This window comes from Camelus ferus, chromosome 33 (assembly GCF_009834535.1).
Source record: "Camelus ferus isolate YT-003-E chromosome 33, BCGSAC_Cfer_1.0, whole genome shotgun sequence".
In the NCBI taxonomy this organism is placed as follows: domain Eukaryota; kingdom Metazoa; phylum Chordata; class Mammalia; order Artiodactyla; family Camelidae; genus Camelus; species Camelus ferus.
In genome coordinates, this window is record NC_045728.1 from 10,174,310 (window position 1) to 10,198,173 (window position 23,864).

General features: G+C 37.1%; 1 protein-coding gene across 3 annotated transcripts in view; it reads right to left on the bottom strand.

Annotated features, from left to right (window-relative positions):
- The window catches only part of ARHGEF12 (Rho guanine nucleotide exchange factor 12), a 125,080-nt gene that overhangs the window by 4,331 nt on the left and 96,885 nt on the right, over positions 1 to 23,864 (bottom strand). For all 3 annotated transcript variants that reach the window (XM_014551117.2, XM_014551118.2, XM_014551119.2), the window contains 18 exons: positions 21,544 to 21,676; positions 21,221 to 21,256; positions 20,587 to 20,741; positions 19,476 to 19,622; positions 18,349 to 18,434; positions 15,345 to 15,470; positions 13,621 to 13,735; positions 11,820 to 11,920; positions 9,582 to 9,659; positions 8,424 to 8,499; positions 7,719 to 7,886; positions 6,766 to 6,853; positions 6,151 to 6,237; positions 5,945 to 6,024; positions 5,417 to 5,650; positions 2,719 to 3,192; positions 1,511 to 1,827; positions 293 to 362 (listed from right to left, as the gene is read on the bottom strand). In XM_014551117.2, coding sequence (XP_014406603.1) covers positions 293 to 362; positions 1,511 to 1,827; positions 2,719 to 3,192; positions 5,417 to 5,650; positions 5,945 to 6,024; positions 6,151 to 6,237; positions 6,766 to 6,853; positions 7,719 to 7,886; positions 8,424 to 8,499; positions 9,582 to 9,659; positions 11,820 to 11,920; positions 13,621 to 13,735; positions 15,345 to 15,470; positions 18,349 to 18,434; positions 19,476 to 19,622; positions 20,587 to 20,741; positions 21,221 to 21,256; positions 21,544 to 21,676 — 2,571 coding nt within the window. The remainder of the gene's footprint in view (positions 1 to 292; positions 363 to 1,510; positions 1,828 to 2,718; positions 3,193 to 5,416; positions 5,651 to 5,944; positions 6,025 to 6,150; positions 6,238 to 6,765; positions 6,854 to 7,718; positions 7,887 to 8,423; positions 8,500 to 9,581; positions 9,660 to 11,819; positions 11,921 to 13,620; positions 13,736 to 15,344; positions 15,471 to 18,348; positions 18,435 to 19,475; positions 19,623 to 20,586; positions 20,742 to 21,220; positions 21,257 to 21,543; positions 21,677 to 23,864) is intronic.

Consider the following 23,864-nt stretch of genomic DNA (forward strand, 5'->3'; position numbering starts at 1 on the left):
CCTGGGAGCCTCGATTTACTATAGCTCTGCCTTCTGCTTTTGCAAAGATGAAGACAGACAGAGAAAGGGGCGGCCTGGGGACTGACAACTGCAGCTCCTCTCAGAAAGGAAGAGCTGAGTCAGCAGACAGCAGCCTCTACTTGATATACGATGTTTGGAAACAAGCAGTTTTTTAAGTCAGAAAAGAAATGGCATCTCGGAAGGTTTCCACTTTAAAGAATAATACATCATTTCATTCAATGGACTGTTCAGGTGGGATGATTCTTGAGTGTGAAATCCAGTTTTCACATACCTGAGTGCTTGTCTGTGAGGGCTGATCCAGCCAGCCTTTGGCAAAGAATGGTGTAACTTTCCTCCACTTTCTGTAAAACAAAACCCATAGGGTTTTCATTTGAACATTGTAAAAAATTTTATTTTGAAAATAGGAAAGAAGACTTTTTTTTTTTTAAATTACAGGTACATGCTTCCAATTTCAACATTAACATCATTAAAAATTTTGTAGTAGGAGAAAAAAGTAAATTTCATTCCTTTTACCTGTTTCTCCCTTCAGTGAATAACTTAACGTTTTTCCATGTAAAAGGAAATAGAGGAAGGGGCAACTGGGAAAGGTGACTCTCCCACCCCCAGGAGCCTCCCTGAAAATGGCCCCACATGTGCCATGGACTAAACTGAAGCCGACCTGCCCCCAGTGCCCTTGTAGCTATCTCACCTCATCAGCCACAGCATGTCCCTACATAGAATCATGTGAAGAAAGGAAAACCTATCACGTGATGTTAAAAGAAACACTTAAGGAGACCAGTCTTCACCAAAGGGCTATTAGCTACGAGGTTAAGAACACGTTCATCTCTGTCTCTAAAGCCTCCACTAAATGATGTCATGACAAAACATTTAAGCTCTGGCGGCCGTGCCTACTGATGGCAAACTCGCAAAGTTCTTTTCTCTGAAATTACACAAAAGTCAGTTTTGCAAGGTTGGCTTATACAGTGACAGCATCAATGGAGTTTATGGAGTTTACAAAACTCCCCTTCACAGGCAGGTTTTTAGGTTACAGGAGCCACTGGAGCCAACTTCTATCTGTCGCAGCAACTGGGAAACTACCATCATCACCTAACAATTCACAGGTACTTGCAAGGTCATGGCAAGTCAAAGCATTTCCCGCACTAGATTCATAACTACACAAACCCCACCTATCCCAGCTCGCTGTTCCATTTTCTCACAGAGGCCAGCCAAGCATCCCAAATATATTTAGGTTCTTAAGCTCAGAAACCTACACAAACATGCAGTTTACAGAGCTACAACTTTCTCTGTTCTTGTGATTTGTAACTAGTTAAACAATGCTGATCTCAGCTTTTCATCCAGGTCTATGCACGGACTATGGTCAAAGAAAACATACAAATTTAGACCCTGAACAAGGTTACTGACATCAGCATTTCAGTCATTCTATACGTCCTCTCTGTTAAGGCCTAAGGATGTTATATCCACAGCCCAGGGATGTTACAGTCTGAGGTACCTTTAAGTGTTCAAGGTCAGCCTCTATCTTACGAATGTAGTCCATGATCTGGCTTTGTGCATCTGCACAAGAGGAGGGACTCTGGATCTCAAAACAGGAATCGTCCATCACTCCCCAGCGCTGCTGGGCCAGGAATTCTGGGGTGAACGGTGAAACTGCCCCATCAGAATGAGCGTTCTGGGGAGAATGTTGCTGCTGGTGGGTAGGGTCCATGGAGGGGATGCCTGTCACGGGCTGTGGGGGAAGCAAGGAAGCGACATCCTCATCTGTGGAGCTCTCCTGCACTGCTTCGTAGCCATCAAGGATCAAATAGTTTCCTACAGACAGAGACAGAACACTGTGATGAGATTAGCACTGCCAACAGGACATCCGGGGTGATGTGCTGACAACTTTAAAAGCTACTACAGAGGGGGAAAGACCACTAATTCTCAAATTCCCAAGTTCAGTTTTAAGTACATCAGAGGTTTCTCACTTCCGATCAAAGCTAAACTTAGCAAACTTTCCTGGTAATTTCTGAATAATGCCGTATTTGTTAACAGTTTAAAGAGCTGGAAACTCCAAAGAACCTACAGGAAACTGCCATCACTTTTCCTGCCAAATACCTACCTTGCCGCATCTGCTCCCTGCAATCCTTCACCCTCACCCTGCAATCACCCTCACCACAGAATGCTTGCTCCTGCCTGGCAGCCTGTGTGCTAGTCTCTGCTGGCACGCTCCACTTCCAGACATGCACGCAGCTTCTTCGACTTCACTTCCCCTGGGTCCCTGCTCCAGCACTACCTCACAAGAGACCTTCTTCCATGGCCACTCTGCCTGCCCCCGGTACTCTCTGCCCCTTAGTCTGACTTATTTTTCCTCCTTTTTCTTACTATCGGTCATCTATTTATTTGTTCACTTATTTACTGTTACTCTTTTCCCCAGCAGTGCTTAAGCTTTATGAGAATAGTGGATTTTTTGTTTTTTTATTCAATGTTATATCTCCCAGCACCTAGGATGAGGTCTAGTATAGAGTGGTTTCAGTATTTATTTACTGCAGGAAAGGATACTTACACACAGACACACACACACAGACACACACACACACACACACACACACACACACACACACACACATGAGATAATGCTTGGATACCTGAACGACATTCATTTCAGCACACAGGACAGATAACAACGATTGAAATCAAAGTTTAAATGTGAAAGGAACTTGCCTGAGATGCGCAAATTAACATCCTTCTCTTCCTTTTTAACTGCTCCATCACCTTCTGATGGATTATCATCACTATGTGCTTCACGGGCATCAAAAAAGTGCTCTCCACTCTCATCAAGACCCCCTTCTGGCTCTGCAGGAGGCATCTCTGGGGTCATAATCATGTGGTCCATTACTAAAATGTTACTTGCCTGGCTATCTTGGAATGCCAGTACCACTGAATCCCGTGGAGCAGAAGATTCAGTTGAAGTCCGTGGACTGTAACAAGTGGAAATGTCACCAGTTCCAGTTCTAAAGGGCATCCGTCCTTCACCAGGGGGATAGGCCTTAATATTGTCAGAGTTCTGGGTTCCACTGTCTGCCTGCGCCCCCAGGGACGCAGTCCTGCATCTTGGGAAACGCGGCCAGTCTTCTTCCTGAGCGCTCTTCTCAGTCAAACCCAGCTGTTGTACCAGCAGTTGCTTCAACAAACCCACTAAAAGTTTTAGGAAAGGGGAAAAAAACACACACACATTCACAACTATAACATTAGATGGACAATTAAATTGGTGGAATTATCAATTCTCCCCTAAAGTAAGTACCTTTTTAATAGCATAGTCACATACAGTAAAAACATTAGTTTCATAGAATCATTTTGTTTGTTTTGAAAAATGAAATAAAGCACCATCTAAAGAAGATTTAACATTAAACTAGACTTGAAAAACACATCTAAGAATTCTTAATAGGCATCTCCTCTTATTCTCCTATACATCATTCTCCTGTTTAGAACGGCTGAATAACCAGTACCATTCCTGCCTCTATTCGTTCCTCCATGCAACTGCAGTAACACCCCAAAGGTACTTCTTAAAACGATGTTGAAAAGCTGTGTTAAACCAAACAAAAGAACCCGAAAGTTCTGCTTTTTCCAGAAGCAGACACTATACACATAGGCATTATTTTTCTAACTCTATTAGACATACAGAACATTTACTTTAGCATCTATAATAACCCAAAGAATCTCCTTAAACGGTGAAGAAGAGAACAAAATTGCCTTGTAAATTTAATTCCAATGTTTGGTAGCATGCATAATTTCAAAGGATAAGAAATATTTATTAGTTTTAAAAAATGATCTCTCTAGTACCACAGCTTCCTTAGGTTGCTGGAAACAGAACCAATTTAATTTTAAACGGGCAAGTGTACGCTGTGAAGTCACTCACACTATGAGAGAATTACTGGGACAATGTTAGTCAAACCATCAAAAATCATTATCACTGTTAATTCAGGAGAAATTAGAATAAATTAGGTTTTAAAGAACTTGACCAATTCCCTATGTTCAACTCTGGCTTCGTATCTGTCTGTCTTCTGTCTCTGTAGGTAAACAGTCTCCACACAGGTTTGGGTCTTTGACCCTCTGTCCTGCTCTATGTTCACTTCCTGAGAGATGCTATGAATTCTTATGGCCTTCACACTGAAATCCATCTCTCTCCCTAATCTCTCTCCAAAGTTCCAGTCGTAAAACTCCAGCTTCCTGCTCATCTTTCCTCTTAAATGGCTTGCCATTCATTATCTTAGTCTCAATATATTTTTAAAATTGAGCCCATAATCTATGGGGGAAAAAAAGAAGGAAAAAAGAAAGTGTAGCAGTGGGCAGTGGTGGTCCTTTCTAAATTTTATTTCTGACAAGAATACTGAAATTATCTCTAAATATTTCCTTTCCTTTGCCCTCACATCAAAAGAAGTCAATTTTTTAAAGGATTTGTTGGTTCCTCGCTTTATTTTTATTCCTCTAACACCATTCTAGCCAAACCCTTTTAGCCTCAAGCTCAAATGACTCCAACAGCTTAACAGTAACTGCATCACTCCAACCCTCTTTCCATTCAAATCCTTTTGCAGCTCTCAGCCAGATTAATCCTCTTCTGTTAGTCACACCCTAGCTTAAAAACTTCAAATGGTTCTCTACAACCAGAGCAACTGTCCTCAGCCTTTCCCCCACCTCTAATACACCTAAGAGATGTGATTCACTCCCAATTGTAAGAGGGGCTCCCAAACACGCTGGAGAGGGAGGGAGAGGCTAACAGAGTGGCAAGGACCACCGATTCTTGTGTGTGTGTGTGCGCGTGTATGAAGGATGGGTAGTGGTGAACAATGCAACCTCCAAAGGAAAACAGAAGAATTATCTGAAGTTTGAATAAGCCCTCAAAACCTTGTGGCATGCGAGCCTTCAAGTCCAGAGGACTCAATCTGGTGTTCAAGGTCCACAGCAGCTGGACTCAACAACTTATCTTCTATCTTTCTAACCGTATCTCCCAAGACTCCTTTAACTTGTGTGGTCTACCACAGGCCAACTGCCCCACTCGCTGCTCTCCGAACACCCTCAGAGTTTTCTGCTTTGGGTCCTACCATTACTGTCTGAGTGACTGCTGTTTATTCTTCTAAATACCTATCTGAATCGTACCCACTCTTCAAAGCAATAATCACATTTTCTGATGCCTCCCTTCTCTGGTCACCCCAACCAGATCAGTTTCAACATATCTGTTATGTTTATTCACTTAAGAAGGTTGGGGGAGGTTTTCTACCATCTTCCCAACTGTACTGTAAAATTCCCGAAGAGAAAAGTCATAGTTTATACTTTCTTGATTCTTCCTAAATGGCTGCATAGTACATTATATACAACTCTGGTACTTATTAAGTATCAGTATTTACTTAGGAATAAAACTTACAATTCCTTAGTGCATCCAATGCCCACCGCTCTTCTGAGACAGGCAAGTGTGGACCTGGGATCGTGATTTGGTAATTTACTCCGGCTTCCTTCAGAGTCCCATCTGCATGCTGCTCCTTTGCAAACTGTCTCTCAGCCACAAAGAGATCATCTACCTCCGATTTCCCAGAGGTACCCAGTGAATGAGACTGAGGTTTTGACGATATTAAGGGGGACTCTAATCCCAAATCTCTGTCTGTTCAATGGAACAGAAAAAGTAGAATATTATCTTAAATACAACTTTTAATGTGAAGCGTTCAGGCAATACTCGAAGAAAACAACCACATGAGCTACAGAGATTGTCTGTGAAGTGAAATATATGGCAGTTTGTGCAGTGTGTTAAAGGCACACAAAAGGCTCAAAAGTGAAGTCTGTGGAAACGAACAGCTGATACCAGAACCTGCATAAACCCAAAGAGTTAAAAAAGTTTCTTTGCATTTTAGTAAGTATAGACTACATTCTTCCAGATAAATTTAACAGATCAGTTTACCTGGACTCTGCAGACCAGTGACTGAAATGCCATGATGTTCCCCTTTTAATTTTGGAGGTTCTTCTTCATCGTTGTCTCCTCTACAGAAGAAAGAAAACAATCTTTCAGCTTCATGAGGTGCCTAAACATTATTGCAACAAAATGTTAAGAATTATGTTTCTTTTCTGGCCAAAATCAGTCCTACTTTGAAGCAAAGGCACACTCACTCGCAAGGTGGTGACTGTGGCAGTGGAATTGGCTTTGTGGATTGCTCCTTCACTGATGCAGCCATCCGACAGATTAGGTCCTGCCAGCTGCAAGAAGTGGGAAAAGAAACCAAAATACAAATGGAAAAGGAAAAAGAAATGTCCTTTAAATATACTCAGAAAGCAAAAGAAAACAAACAAACAAACAAAAAAAACAACAACAAAAAACCCCAGAAACTAAATTAAACCAAACCAACAAACAAAAAACTCTACTTCTGCCTGAAAATATATTTACTTTGGTGACATATTATTAAGTAGAGGTTATAAAAATTCTATACCTTAAATAAAAACCTAACAACATTATGGATATACTACCCATTAAAAAAACTTCATTTGACACTTCTGAGAATTTTTTTCTTTAGAAAAGATACTTTCAATAGAACAGAACCAAAATAAGAGACATCCGTCTAAAAAGGAAAAAATTCTTAGAACATCTCTTAAAGAATGCTTAGAGGAAGTACTTGTTTCCACGCAGTTTTTGGTTTTCAAAGTTCTATTAAGAAAGCAAAGTTAAGACTGTGGGATATTCAGAATAACAGAAAATACTAGAGCAAGGCAGCTATATCTAGTACATACACAGTCTTCTCAGAAACTGTCTGTGCCACCAGTTCATAAATTTGGGCTCCATTGTCAGACATGGAGATGACGAATAAAGCTTTGTTATCTGGAAAAAAAAAAAAAGCAGACAAAAATTACTCTAACAGTATGACCTACAGAGGCTGTGAAAGATATTTCTAGGGTCCTGGTATTATTCTGTATTTTAATCTAGGTAAAGGTTACATGTGTTCACCTTGTAAACATATGTTCACTTTGTAAAAATTAAATTATCACTCAAAATTTGTGCAAATTATTGTATGTTATACTATGTATATTATACTTTAATAAAACAAAGATTATAAAAGCTAGCACTGATGCCCAGTTTATTAAAAACAAGAAGGTGTCTATATATCTAAATTACAGAACTGAACACTGTGACTCTTTTTGCATTTATTTTGAATTGTCTTTTTGCTAAATGGTTAGTAATATTCAATGGGTGTTAGAGAAAAGAGGTCATAAGTTTATCTTACTACCATGGAACTAATGAGTTTTAAAAGGACTCTCACTGTTAGTACAGTGAATATGTAACTTTATAACTTAAACTGATTTTAAAAAAAGCTAAACCACACCCACTTATTTTTTCCCACCAAATCAAAAAACATACCACCATAATGAAAGCCTTTTCAACACGATTACCTCCAATTCACTATCTTCATTGCTGTCTATCAGTGATTTGAACGTGGAATAAAGATCAAAGAAATATGCAAACAATTTTCAAATGGAGAAAGTTATTCAGAGAATCTAGGCATCCTAAATAATTTTGGGGTATAAACTCTTCATTCACCTAAGCAGCAAGTAAATTTCATTTACTCTGTACAAGAATAAGAGAGGAACAGAATCCAATGCCAGCTGTGCTCCTTCAGCAACACTGAGCATCTTATGCAACCTGATGGTGAGCCTGGAGGTTAGTGTCACTCCGCGGACATACTCGCCTGTTGCCACTTGTCGAACCAACACTGTATTCAACTTAATGACGGGGCTAAATGTGTGTTTACTATCAGCTGTAGATGCAAGAATTTTACTATGACACCTTAACACCAGTCTATCATCCTGCTTTTGTAATAATACAAGAATATCTTCCAGCAGCAGTGTGTAAAGATCTAGAAAAAAAAATGTAGGAAAGGTAATTAGTACAGAAATTGAGATGTTTTATAAACTTTATAACAGTTTGACAGAGAAAACTGATTTCTGTTAAATCTAGTAAGTTTAGAAGATTGACTTGCTATTTATTGTCTTTTTAAATTTCATTTTCTAATAATTCATTTTTTATGTATTACACCAAAGTGTTAGTCTGTGACTGACAAGAAATTAAAAACAATGATTCTTCACCACAGATAGTTTGACAGTTTGAGATACAGTGGTTTAAAGAAGCTGAGACTCATTAGAATAATACAAGGATGGAGATACGACTGAATCTTGAAAAAAATTTTCTGCTTCATCCCTAAATGAATATTTAATACACTTCACATATAACAAAATAACATAAGTAGATCTATAAATGCATAAATAACACAAAGTAGCATTGCTAATTGCTGTAACTGAAAAATGGAAATGGTTATGTCTTCTCTTTGGCATAAGGAAACTTTTCTGTTCTTTTCCTTTCTCCACTCTCCCCAAAACTGAGACAGTACACCTACCAATAGTTTTATCTCTATTCACCTTCCAAACCAATGGCCCTTCATGAATCATCTTCCTTTTTGTTAAATCCAAATTCTGCCAAAATAAAGAGAATTACACACAAATAATTTCCAAGTACTTTGTGAGATGATATTCCAGTCTCCTTTCACAAAGTTCTTAATACAAAAGACACCATTTACATTCACTGTCATTATAGTTATCTGTCAACAATTGAAAATGGAATAAAAACCAAGTTAAAGTAAGCTGCATAAAATTTTCTAAAAGGAAAAAGCAGAAAAATACTGAGGAGTACTGTCTTCTAAATCTCACTCTAAACAGATGATAACAGCTAGTGAAAATAAAGTTGCAAATATTCAGTCACTAGATTCTCACCCACTTCCTTAATTTTTCTACAAATAACTAGATGAGGATGATGCACAAAGCCTCTGAGTTCCAGGCTCTCATTCCAAAGAAAGTTCTAAGGAACAGCATTCACAGAAGTCCAGGTAGTACTCAGGCTTGATCTAAATATTAATAACTTAATAGGAGAATCATCTTTTAGCACAAGTAGTTCTAGAAAAACCTCATTTTCTGGAAGTTAAAGGGCTAAGCATATTAGCAAGCTTTTTGATAAGCTGTTATATGTGACATAAAAGTCTATTTTAACAGCCACTAAAATCTGCCAAAAAACAGTGAAACAATACAAGAAAGTCTTAAAATTCTGAGAAATTACTTAATACAAAAGCTCCATGTACTAGAAGTGGCAATTAATAAATATTTTACTCTCATTCCTGTAATGGTTTCAACTTTTATGCTTTTGAAGAGCTTCATGGAAAAATAATCAAGTTATCTTCCTTTACTCAAAAATCTGGAAAGTTCCCATAGTAAATAGCCCTGCTCTTATTCAAACAATAGAATGCAATAAAATTAAATTTAATAAGTAATATTCCTTAGTCTCCTGCAAATTCCCATCACAAAAGGTTACAGTTTCACACAAAATATTCCTCTAATGAAAGACTAAAGCAATCTTTACACACACCAAGGCATTTAAAAGGAAGAAAAGAATCATAAACATAGACAATTTATGATACAAGAACTCCTTCAGATGACGCGTGTTAATTATCTGCCAGATCGCTAGTAAATTTTATTTTTTAAATTATGATTAGACCATTTCTCACCCTGAGCTCTTCAACATTTGGGTACTCTGACAACTTCAGACTGGAGGTATCAAGGCGACGCTGATAATCTTCTAAGCGCTGAAAATTAGACAGGATGGAGCCAAGGTTACTGCTTTGAGTATCGATGACCTCCCTTTTCCTAAACCAAATGGGCATTTCACCTGCATTTTACTGAGGCCTCTGCAGCATCAGACACAACTGATGACTCACTCTTTCTTAAAACAACCCCCTCTCTTGGCTCTGCTGGTGTCACACTCTCCTAGTTTTCCTCCTATCTCTTTAGCCGTCCTTCTCCAATCTCCTTTTCAAACTCACTGGCCTCTAACTAGCTTATATTTATTTTCTAAATATGGAAAACACACACATGGTACAGAATTCAGAAGGTACACAAAAAACACTAAGTCTCCCTCTAACCCTGTCCTTTGCCTTCCCACTTGAAATTTTCTCTAAACAAGTAATCACTAACACCCGTGTCTTAGGTAGTCCATGAGAAAAATTCTAAGCAAAAAGAATACATGTGTCTCTGTGCAGGTGTGTATATATATATATATATATGTCCTTTAAGTAAAAAAGATATAGGAGCGTAATATACTCACGTGTATTACTCACTCAAAAGGTAACACAATATATTCATATACACATTTGTGAGTGTGTGTGTGTGTGTGTGTGTATCACTCATCAATATATCTTGGAGATTGTTCCACATCAGCGCACAGAGAGAGAGTGGTCTTATTTTTTTCTGTGGTTGCATGGTATTCAACTCTGTGAAAGAACTATAGTTTATTTAACTACACCTTACTGATGGACATGTTAAGTTACTCAACCTTCTCCTACAACAATACTATAATAAAATGATCTTAAACATATGCTTTTGCATGCTTTTAAAAGGACACATAATCATATGTCCATAGATGTATACTAGGATAAATTTCTAGAGGAAGAATTGTTAGATTAAAAGATACATGCATTTTCCCCCAAGATTTTAAAGATTTCCAAATATACAGAAAAGTCTGAATGTGTAAACACCCATATACTCACCACCACATTCCTACATTCCGCAATTAGCATTTGCAATATTTGTTTTATCATGTATCTATCCATCTATTCACCCTCTGTCCATTGATCCAGCATACATTTTAAATGTGTTTCAAAGTAAGTTACAGGTATAAGTATACTTTATCGCTAAACATTTTAGCATGCATATTATTAACAAGAGTTCAATATTTTAGTTCTTCTTTTAAAATACTTTATTTACTTAATATTGTATCATTTAATTTTTATTTTTTAGTTTGGCGGGGGGAGGTAATTAGGTTTATTTATTTATTTTTTAATAGAGGCACTGGGGATTGAACCCAGGACTTTATGCATGCTAAGCATGGGCTCTACCACTTGAGCTATACCCCACCCCCCTTTTAGTGCTTCTTTCTAAGTAAAATTTACACACAGTGAAATCCACACATCTTAAGTGTACCTTTCCATGAGTTTTTACCAATGCATATACCTGTGCAAACTCCTATCAAGATACGAAATATGGTCATCACCTCAGAAAACTGCCTCATGCTTCTTCCTAGTTAGTATCTGTCCCCACGTCTCCAGTGACAACCACTTTTCTAAGTTTTTTCCACTATAAATTAGCTTAACCTGTCCTAAAAGTTCACATAAATAAAATTATATATATGTACTTTTTTTTGTCTGATTTCTTTCACTCAGTACGTTTGTGAGATTCATCCATGTTGTACGTATCAATAGTTCATTCCTTTTTATTGCTGGTGTTTAGTTTATGACTATGCTACATCTGGTTTATGCTAGAAACATCCCTATATAAGCCTATGGGTATATCTTCATTTCTCTTGGGTAAATCACTAGGCAGAAAATTGTTAAATCAAAGGATGGACATATGAATAAGTGCATTTTTAATTTAGGCATATATTGCTAAATTGCCTTCTGGGCTTTAATCATTTTACAATCCAAACAGTACATTTGAAAGTTCCTGTTTTTCTACAGCCTTATAATGAAATAAGTAGCTAGAGATGCTCAAAAAACCCAAATACAACTCTGATGTTCTATCATAAATCGATCTGGACCAACCTACTAAGTGAATAGTTAACAAATGTCCCACCCTTCAATTCTGTAATGAATAGCTTCAGTTACTACTTAAAAGATTCCAGGTAACAGTAATTTAATATTCTTATTCTCACTGTGCCATCCTGTATCTTCTTCTTGTGTTTCCCTTCTTACCTGCTTATTTTCTGCCTCCTTAACAGCCTGATTTACATAATTTAAGATTTGACGACAGTGATCTGCAGCTTTCTTCACCTTTTCCCTTTCCATTGGCCATTCTAAATATGACAAAGAAATCCAAAATGTAAAATGGAGGAAAACAGAAAAGAATAGAAATATACATATATATAAATGAGAAACCACTTTATTTCAAAAGTTACATGAGCATACTAAGGCCTTGAATTTTTGACACCAGGCTAAAACCTATAGCAGAATCTCAATTCAGGTAGTCTTTGGACAGATATGACTTCTTATCACAGTACTTTAAACATAAACACTAATCTTTAAAAAGAAGCCAAATCCAAGGGGTGATGCTTTATATCAAGTACCAGGTCCACTGTGTTACACACCCCAGGGAGTGGGTCTCATTCACGTTGTAAGCTAAATAAACGGGACCCCTTTCTCCCTAGAATTTCAAACTGCACATCCTAGGTGATTATGTCCAGTGGACTAATTAAGTAATATCTTTTAAAAATGAATTTATTTCATTTTTAGGTTTTTTTTTGCGGGGGGTAATTAGGTTTATTTATTTTATTTAATGGAGGTACTGGGGATTGAACCCATGACCTTGGGCATGCTAAGCACGTACTCTACCAGAGCTATACCCTCCTCTACAATTAAGCAATGGTTTTGAATGATAAAAACAATTTAAAATAATTCCAAAATAAGTTTCTTTATTTTTGAGATTAAAGAAAGAAAATAGATTACAACCCTTGTATCATTAAAAGATGATGAAATTCACCAAAATATATTAAGATTATATTGAGGTTATGTTTCGGTGAAGAATATCAAAATCACAATCATCAAAATTACAGTCCTCCAAACAATAGTCCAACTATACAAAATAAATATGGTAAAGTATAAAAAGTAATATGAATTAGTATTTTCTAATTGTTAGGCATAAGTAAGAAACAGGAGTTTGATTGCATAGAATTACTATTGCTTTTTTTTAATTGAAGTATAGTCAGTTATATTGTATTAATTTCTGGTGTACAGCACAATGTCCCAGTCAGACTGCATAAAACTATTAATGAAAATGAAGTATAAGAGCCTAAAGCTCAATTGAGAAACTCAGAGTCACTTCATGTTTCAAAAGAGGAGAGGAGGAGAGTAGGAATGATAATGCATCGGCTGGGCTTTTTTGTGGGGGGAGGGTAACTAGACTTATTATTTATTTTTAGAGGAGGTGCTGGGGATTGAACCCAGGACCTTGTGCATGCCAAGCACGCACTCTACCACATGAGCTCTACCATTCCCCCCGCACTGGCTGGGCTTAATGAAGGTACATATATAGGTACAAAACATCTCTTCAACACAGTATAAGCCTTCTTAAAAGCAATATGATATACGCTACAGGAAGGATTGGTAAACTTTTCTGTAAAGGGCCAGACAATAAACACTTTACAGGCCAAATGGTCTTTGCCACAACTGCTCAACTCCGCTGTTGTAGTGCAAAAGCAGTCAGAGACGACACGTTAGCAAGTGAGCATGACTATGGTCCCATAAAACTTCATTCACAAAAACAGGTAGTGAGCCAGATGTAACCCACGATCTACAGTTTGCTAAACCCTGTGTTAGAGTTGCCAATGGAGCACATCAATCAAATAGCCTGAAGAAGACTGGACTGAATCTTGTTAGAAAATGTTGCTACGCTATTTGGAAATCCAACCTTAAGACACCAGGATGAGTGAAATATTATTTAGCAGAATATGTGTTTTTGATGCTACTGTTCCTAAGCTTTTCAATTTCAGTGCTGTACCTGTGTATTTGGCAATATTATCCAACAGAAGAGGGTACTTAGTGAGCCTCTGCATTTGGGTGGGAATGATATCCTTCAGCTGCAGACGACGACACAGGGGATTACTCTCAGCATCCTAAAATTAAAGTGAAATAAGTGAGTGTGTGATTCTTATTAGTACTATAATTACCCAACACGTAACATATATTCATTATATAAATGTCTACAGCATCACAGTTCTGGTTATTAAGTCAAGATTTAAAACCTGCCAAGATAACACCACTGCCACACTACACTTCTGCTTTCTTCTTTAATCACATAACGTTGCCTTTATCACTCAGCCAATGGTTTCTGTGTTATCTGTTTAAGCAAGGATCGAGAGCATCCATAATCAACTCTAAGAATTCCTTTCTTATGAAAAAAATTTCGTCTTCACATATGAAGAAAATCTAGTTACATTTTCCAACGATTGGCATTCCTATCAAAAGCCAGCCAGCTCATTTGCTATCTGCCATTCCAAGTAGGCAGTGGATCACCAGTCTAGAACACGAGCTCACCTGTACAGGGGTCTGTAAACTTTTCGGTAAAGTGCCAGACAGTGAACATTTTAGGCTTTGCATGTCATCAGTCTCTGCTATACTATTCCACTCTGCTGCTTTAGCACAAAAGCAGCCATAGACAATACTTAAATGAACGAACCTGGCTATGTGCAGTGAAGAGTTCTAAGGTGTCCTCCAAGATTTCCACCTCCTGGTGTACATCCTGTATAACTCGCTCCCCTTATGATTATGATAGGCTATCACTCAGGATTAGGTTGCTATCCGTTAACTCTGAGACAATCAAAAAGGAGATTGTCCTGGGTGAGTCTGACTTAATCAGAGGAGTCTTTAAAAGAAAGCTCTGCCAGAGAGACGCATTCCTACTGGCCTGGAAGAAAAGGACACATCCATCTTGTAAACTGCCTACAGGGGCCACCTGGCAAAGAGATTTGGGCATCCTCCAGGAGCCAAGAGCAGTTCCTAGCCAACAATAGCAAGAAGACAGGGATCTTGGTTACACTTTTACAAGGAAATGAATTCTGCTAACAACCAGTGAGCTTAGCAGAGTTCTCCCAAGTCACAGATGAGAACTGCAGCTGCAGCTGATGCCCTGATGTCAGCCTGGTGAGAGAAAGAAGAGAGGACCCAGGTACACTGGATCTGTGCTCCTAAAGTACAAAATTGTAACATAATACATTTGAATTAAGTTGCTACATTTGTGGTAATTTGTTACACAGCAATAATTTAAAAATAAACTGTGTTTCAACAAAACTTTATTTACAAAAACAGGGAAGAAGCTGAATGTGGCCAGGGGGCTGTAGCTTACTGACCCTCGATCTACACCAATATATATCTGAGTCAGCATGACTGCTTTTATACTCTTCCCCGAACTTGATATAAGCCAAGCCTCATGTTTTGACAATATTATGTTAATAGTGTACACAGGCCACTTCCTGACAATATCTCCATGGTCATGTGGACTTCTATGTCAAGTATTTTAATCCTGCCATATATTCTTTATTATTCACCATTCCAAGATTGTCTCTATACCCTCCAATAATTTAAGAGATAATAACATTAAAAACGTTAACATAGATACGTGCATATATAGTCCTTGTACAAAACTTAGACTTAGAATTCCTCAATTTGTTTTCTAATTGATTAAAAATTGCTTTTTTTTTCTTTTACACGACTCACTCAACTCACTTGCACAAAAGTCTGGAATCGAGAATCCTTTTTCTGACGAGACTTGATCATTTCCAGGGCAAAGGGTTGGTTACTGCAAAAGGTAGCAGCAGCATGTTTTAACTTTTCCTCCCCAGGTCCACTGAACTGTGCCAAGAACGCAAAGAACACAATAGAGAATGGGATACTGAGATTATATGAGGCCAGACAAAATGAAAGACAACCATAATCCTTTCAATATTCCAAAAAGTATTCTCAAATGTTAAGAACAGATATCTACATATTACATGTGGAATATCAATGTTTCCCCATTAAAAAGGGTCTGACTCTAACACATCCAGACCGTTTCTGATCATAGTCCAATATTTTCTTGCTCGTAGCCTACCACAACTTAATACCTTTTCGATCTATACCATTTCTAAATCAGACAGAAAGACTGACACTTGGGGAATATGAGACACAAAATGCTTAAAGACTGAGATTAAAATTTAATTTTCTTAGAATCTGACATCTTCACAAAAATTACTGTTTTACTTCTCCAGGAAGAAGATCTTAGGGATAATAGCTTGCTTTCTTACTATGAAATCCAGGGCAGGTCATAACTTTTCTGGGTCACAGTAAAATTAAATCACCGCTGCTTCACCTGTGCAAAAGGTGGAGATCCATGTCTTGAATTTTTCTTGGGGGAGATCCATGAGCCTATGAACCTCTTTTGCTAAAAATTATGTTTTTTACTGATATTTTTTAATTTGAATATTTAAGTTTGTATATGCCATGACTTTAAGATTTCTTATTAAACACCTAACAAGTGTTTCACTCATAAAAGATAATCTTGTAAGTACAGGTCGAATAAATGATTTTTAATCATCTTTATATTTGTAATAATTGCTTTATGTTTTGCAAAGAAGCTTCCCGTAACAATCTCCCATTTAAAGTCATATTTCCAAAAGTTTGGACACAAAGATACTTTGTAAAAAATCCTTTTGTAGGGCATCTGTAGATAAACTAAGAGTATTTTTTATTTAACTAGGACACACACAAAGTGATATTTTAATAGGTTGTTCCAATGTGTATTCTTATTCTATTATAAGCATGACATTCAACATATTTAGAGATGGGGACTGGCAGCATTTTCATTATGTTAGTCAAGCAAAGTACTGTACAAACACCACCAGCAGCTGGGGTTACAAAAGAAAATAACGCCCCAGCCTCAAGCAGTTTTACAGTGGTTTTACTAGTAGCTTAAGTATACTTAAGGTGACCTCAAGGGACCAATACTGGGAAAATATCCTCCAAAACTATCTTTTAAAAATAGAGTAAATCTAAACACCTACTTACGATTTTTGCTTTTGGTATTTCTGGCCAACGCTTCGCCCTGAATTAACCCTTTGTACCTAACAGTTACTAACCAGACTGATTAGTCCATTCTGCTACTCCTCAGCTTTTCACAGGCACATCACAGTGGTTAAGAATACAATCCCTTTTACATGTTCTAAAATAAATTTTTTGTCCCGCTCTCCACTTTTTTCCCCTCGTAACAGGTTTCTCTACTGCATTTTTATCTGTAGTAGATGTTATGCAGCCCAAAGGACTGTGATAAGAGGACCAATTACACTCCCCGCATCTTGTTAAGGATGGATCTCACATGGCACTTTGTGTTACACATTATTTATATGAGATGCAAATGAAACTGCTTCAGAATAAAGATTGACATCTTAAGTCCATATGACTTACAGCTTTTCATTCCAAATTTGACACAAAAATTGATGCCATGCTATGTCATACTACAAATCTTCTATTTCAGGTTGAGTAGTGTGCTGCTAAGACAACACCACTCAGAGATCAAGAAACAAAATGAGTCACGGTATCACAGAGCAGCCACAGAATAAGCTGAATTTTTCAAGAAAATTAAATTTCCTTAATAACAATAATGCCAGCATGGGCCTAGGGGGAAAGTTGGAAAGTCCAGTAAATGCAAGATGAGACTGGATTGTGATTCCCTAATCTTGCTTCCACGCGTCAAGTGGCTTAGAATAGACCTACCAATGGAGTAGTAGATTGAGTCATGGTCTCACCACCAATGAAAGGAGTAAAGACTGTTTTAGCCAACTTTCTAGAATTCAATCTTTTAAAAAGTTATCACTGTAAAATTAACAAACCTTGTAGCATTCCTTCAAGCAGGCTACATATTGAAGAAAATTTCTGGAGGCGTATTTCAACAGTTCCCATTCAACCAGGGTTAAGAGTTTGAGAACTACATCACATACTCATTCACAGCCTTAACTACAGTATTTTCTTCAAATGTCTGGGTCAAACCCACTTTCCTCTAAGAAGATTTTCTGTATGTTCTGTATGTTCAGGTCTCCCTGCTATATATTCCCGTAATAATCTGTGTTCTCCCCTTTCTGTAGCGCTAATCACACTTGAAATAACTCATGACTTATTCCCCCCATTGATTATAAGCTCCACTGGGCAGGAGCCGTATCTGATTTAAGTGTCTTGGTATCCCCAGCACCCAGAGCAGTGCCAGGCACAGAAGAATATATTTCGGAGTGTATAACAACAAAGAGTCGGCCAGAGAGATAAACACAATTTGACAAACAGCTACTATGGTCTCTGAACTCCTTCCTCATGTCGTAAATAAGATTAAGTAATTTTTCACTTCTCCACTTTTGTGATGGTAGTTCCGGATCTACAACTGTCTAATGATTCATGGTACAATTCTAAGATTCTGACAACAGAAAATAGTTAAAGTTGTACATCAGTTAAATTATTTTTATTATGATCCATTTTACTTTACAATCTTTAAAACAAGAAGAACTAATATCTTTAATTTGATGAGAAAAGAGCACAGAGTTGATTGAGCACTTGTTAGAAGACATTAACCAAGAGAATACATCCTTTTCATGTTTACATCAGCTTTTGAAAAATGGATGAGTTTGCACACTTGGGAAGGTTAGTTACTGACCTTGAATCTGATCAAGTGTCTACAAAATTTTTTAAATGAAATAGAAAATTTCTTTACCCAGGTCAGCAAGTCTTCCCCAATCTGATCGATAACAGAGGTTTCATTCCTCTTTCGAACAGCCTTCATCTGCTCATTCAACCCAACTAAAGGGGGAAAAAATGGAAAAAAATTTAGTACACACTCATTTCAGGCTGAATTACTGGTAGTACCACTAACCTAAATGTTCAAAGAAAGGATTTTTGAGAGTAGTGTAGTTGCTTCTAATCTCCTTAAACATAAAACTGGACATAATTTTTATACATCTACATATTCTGAGTTCTATCAGAAAAACCGTTGCCAAAGCATAAAACAATGTAATACATTACATACAGTAAAAGTGCATCAAATATGCATTTAACTTTAAGACTCCATCTACAACCAAGCTCAACAGAACGTATATTTAAATAGTACAGGTGACTCTGCCCACGGTTCCTCCCAAAATGTGGATGTTCCCAGGCAATGGATATCATCAAGTCTGAAGGTGTCCACGTGTGCTTGTGAGACCTAGGATCACCCACAAAGGAGCAAATGGCGTCGATGTGCGGATAGGTGTTGGTAGGTGGTGATGGAATTCTTGATTATTAAGGGTCCTGGAGAAACAGTGACTTACAAAGAGAGGAACTGTACGAAAGTATAAGATGACTACGACCAGGGAAAGCCAGAAAGAGAGAACTTTGGCGTATTTACTCAAGCATTCCAAGCAATAAACCAATAAAATTAATTCCTGAAAATTTTCTCACCATGGAATTATATGCTGTGTGTTACTATTTATAAAATATATTCATACATATTATTATATAGAATATGTATTTTTAAAAACATACTAATGTAATTAACAGGGAATTTCCAAGGGTAACTTTAACTTTTCATGTTTTTCATCTTAGGCATTGACTTTAGACCCTAAGTCCTGTGTTAACACCCACTAGACAAAAGGCTGAGGGGGGAGTAGGGGTGAGGGATGGGGAGAAATTCAAAGATTCAATCACTTCTTTATTTATGTTTTGTGCTCACATATAATTATATAATTTCAGGAATGCTAACATGGATACATTTACAAGATTTTACTATTATGGTGCCTTTATATACTCACAATCTTTTATCTATTGGAAATGTTAGGGACAAAAAATAGAGTCAATTTCTCTTACCATGAAGTTGAAGAATATCTTCCAAGTTTGAAAAAATTTTCCGGAGTTCTGAAGGTGACAGAAGTCCTTCTCTGGACACTCGCTGATAGAACACTTGGTCTAGAACTTTCAGTGTTCGAACATGAGCTCTTTCAGTATAGAACAATTCTAAGCCGAGAAAAGGGACATATAAAATGTTACCTTATGTAGAATGGGCTCAAACTTAGGCTTCAGCTGAAATTAAGTAGCAAATGTGTTATATCATAATTATTTACAGTTTTGAAAGAATGTAGTGTCTCTGAAGTCAGTTATTGATTCCATGAAACTCTCCTACATACTGGCTCCAAGAGCTGAATGTTGGCAATTTAAAAATATCATTCAAAACTATTTTATAGTTAAAAGTTTACAATGTACTCCAAAATCCACCTGCCTTCTTACAAAAATACCCACCAATCACAACTACAACATGAGAAAACCAAATATCACATAGACTTTAAAGTCTTCAGAAAGAACAGTACTTTAGGCTATCTAATTTGCCTATAAACCCTCATTTCTGAGGCCAGACTTCATAATTTCTCTATGTCTCAATGACTAGAGACAGGAAGGATATTTATTTAAATCACAACCTAAAGACAGTAACAGGTACAATATTCATATGACATCTCTGTCACATATATGCTGGGGTAACATAAAGGACACTGCACAAGGATAAAGGAAGATCTGGGCCCTGGTTTTCTTCCTATCACTTACCCGCTGAATGATCATGACTAATTCAACCAGTCACTCTGAGTCTTAGCTTCCTCATTCATAATCTATGCATGAAAATAGCACAGCCTGAAACTAAAGTAATGGGACAAATGTTGTCTCAATGGTTTTTTAAGTTTGAGGTCCAGAATTCTATGAATCTTAAATATTCTGAATGCTAGACACTTTTCCTTTTAAACTGTCAATAGGAATCATTTACATTTTTTGAGCTGGAAAGTTTAAGGATCAACTATCTAGTTTAATTTCCTCTTCGTTCAAAAACAAAAGGCTAGCAGAAACTTTGAAGCAAACTCCAAGGCTCAGGGGTTGGTTTAACTCTAATAAAACTCAATATATAACAACAATAACAAAAACTAATTAAACTCACCATTAATTACTTCCTGTCTTTTGATCTCACAAGGCTTTAGTCCCAGTAACACTTCTCGACTAACGAGCTGTTGCCAGTTGGGTGGATCTGTCTCTAAGTCATTTTCAAACTGTTCATCCTCACTTTGACTTTCTCCGAAAGCTATGCTGTCGAACCTAATGAAGAAAAAAATAACAAATTCTATTTGAGGACCTCACATGAACAACAGGAAAAAAGCGTAAGTCTTTACATTACAGTGAGTTAGATTTCTGAAGTATTGCTTGGAATAGAGCCTGAAACACCACCCTCTCCTACAAAATGGCTTAAATCTATAGATATCTTTTGAATAATTTGTGTTTATTAAGAACTTCCTTTTATACTATCTGACAGATTTGTGTACAGGGTTTCTTTTCCTTTAAAAGTAAAACTTTAGCTGGGGGAGGACACAGCTCAGTGGTAGAGTGCAGGCTTAGCATGCACGAGGTCCTGGGTTCAATCCTCAGCACCCCCCATAAATAAACAAACAAACAAACAAGCAAACCAATCCCCGACCTTCCCCAAAGAAACCACAAAAACTAAAACTAAAACTTCAGGGGAAAAAAAGACATATTTCTTAAAATACGCCTCCATTGAAAGCTCCCCTAGGCTTACTTACTTTCTAAAGGGCTTTGGTGTCCCATGTTCAGTCACCCTGAAACAATGGAGAACAAAGAGTCAACACAAAAACAAAGTGGTAATCAAGAAATTTATGACAAAGATACACAAAATTGAGTTAAATCACAGTGGCTGATAAATAATTCTGGATATTTCAATTATTTAGTATCAAATAAATTAATAAACATTTCAGTACCTATCTAACATTTACTACCAATAAGTTCTGCTTCTCTCCCCAAAAGACACATGTGGAAAAAAACACTGCAAAGTACAGGCAAACTATACAGTCATGTACCAAAGCTCCCTAAGATACCACCAAATTACCTTTCTACTTCCCATTCCTCCTCCTGCACCTGGTCTAATGGAGGAGGCGGGAAATCAAAGATGGTATTGGGAGTACGAGGTACGCCATCTAAGGAGTCTCCAGATGCTGGTGTTTCTCCAACTTGCTTTGATCCTGAAAAGACAAAAGTCAGACACTCAAATGGTGTAAATAAACACAATGATTACCAAAAAAAAAAAAAATAAAAAAATAAAAAAAAATAAAAAAAAAATCAGTCCTCCCAAAAGCTTCAACCTCATCCATAGCCAAATTCTTACTTAAACAACTGCAGGTTAGCTAGAACCAAAATTCTCATATAAAATTTTTAAATGCACTAAAAAATAAACAGGAAAATCATTTTAAAGTAGCTTTTAAAAAATCAACAAAAGACATGGCAACAACTCAGAAGACCCTATGATAAGGAGAAACATTGCCTTATTTATCCTTTTCTACCCCCAATGCCAATCTTTTTCATGCAAATTTTAGTTATTATGGTGGCCCACCTCCAAATAATAACCTCATACTTCTTGATTTATTCTCTTTAGGTGATGTCTCTTTCTTCCTCCTCCGAGGATTTTGCTCACTTATATGTCCCATCTTCACTTTACCCCCTTTTCTTCCCGCTGTTTAATAACTATATTATTATTCCTAGTTGGGTTATTTGTTATTATCTGAGTTCAAATGATAGAACTACGTATTTTTTTGTTGTTGTTCCAACAAGGTTTAGTATCTTAACTCTCTTCAATACCAAATTCGGTATTTAGTGTCCATATCCTTCCCTTTAATTCTGTTTCTTTCTTTTAACCTTTCATTTCTTTCAACTACAGTTTTACTTGTATCATTAAGAGGATCTACAGCCACAACTAAATATTCTGTGCTCTGCCTATTTGGTTGATTCTAAAAGTCTGAAAACCAGCAGCATGCTTCCTTTATCATGACCACACACATACTGCAGTACAACCCACATATACATATTATTCTTGACAGATTAAGAGGTATGTTAGGATTATCTTTTCTTTTCTACTGGTCCAATCATGCAACTCCTGGGTTGCTTGAAATAGAATGTTTACTACATTGAAGTCATATACTCCATCAATTACTTTAAGAGTATGCCATTTGAAAATTTTCCTTCATGTTTAAATTATGACAACTTTCTTGAACAGTTCTGTTTTTCTCAAGCATTTCTAAATGCCTTTCTTTTATTGCTGTTAAAGTAATATAATTTTGTCAAGTCTCAAACTTTTTCATCTGTTACATCATACTAGCAACTGCTTAAAATCTCCTTTTCTCTTAGCTTCTGTGTTCTTGTGTTCCAATCTGGAGCAGCTGCTCCTTTGGTCTGTGACACAACTATCATCCTAGAACTGCCTTTCACCACTTTCCTGGGTTGTTTCCACTATTGCCTGGATCCCAAGAAATTTTCTTCCTTAATTTTTCTCTCATTCTGCTGTTGTGTGTATCTTAAATTATTTTCAAGGAAAGGGTGCATTGTAGCTAAACTTTGAACCCTGGTATGTCTGAAAATGTCTTTGTATCTTACTTCATATTCAATGAATAGTTTGGATGGATACAAAATTCTAAGTTCAATACCATTTTCCTCTAGCAAGTAGAGGTTATTGCTCCTTTGTATTTTAGCCTGTAGAGTTATGAAAAATGTGATACAGCACAATTCCCATTTTCTTTCTCTTAAAAGCTCTGAGGATTATTTTTCTTTATTTCTGATTCACTGAAATTTCCAAAGACACTCTAGGCATGAATCTTCTTAAGAAAATTATTATTCACTGCAGTTGCTGCCAGGTGAGCCCTTTCTATCTGAAGACATGTATCCTTTTTCAACCCTGGGAAGCTCTCTTCTGTCATTTCTCTAACTGCCACTCCTCCAATTCCTCTGCTAATGTTTTGTGAAAGAGACAGACGTTGAAACTCTCATGATTCTCTACAAAATTCTTGTTTCTTCAATTTCTATCTCCTGATATTTCTAACATACATTCTAAAATATTTCTTTGACTTTATTTTTAGAGACTCTTTTCTTTCTTCTGCTTTAATTATTAGCAGCTGTGGTGGTTTGAAAATATGTCCGCAAATTCTTTGATACTCCTCCCTTCAGCAGTGGCACCTAATCCCTCTAGCGTGGGCTGGATTTAGGGACTTGCTTCTAACTTTCTGTGTACCCATAGAGACTAAGTGACAAAAAACGCTGGGGCTTCTTTCTTGCTCTCCTTTGGGTCACTCTGGGGAAAGTCAGCTACCATGTCATGGAACTCTCGAGCACTTTTATGGTGAAGCCCATGTGGTGAGGAGCCGAGGCCTCCAGCAAGGAGCT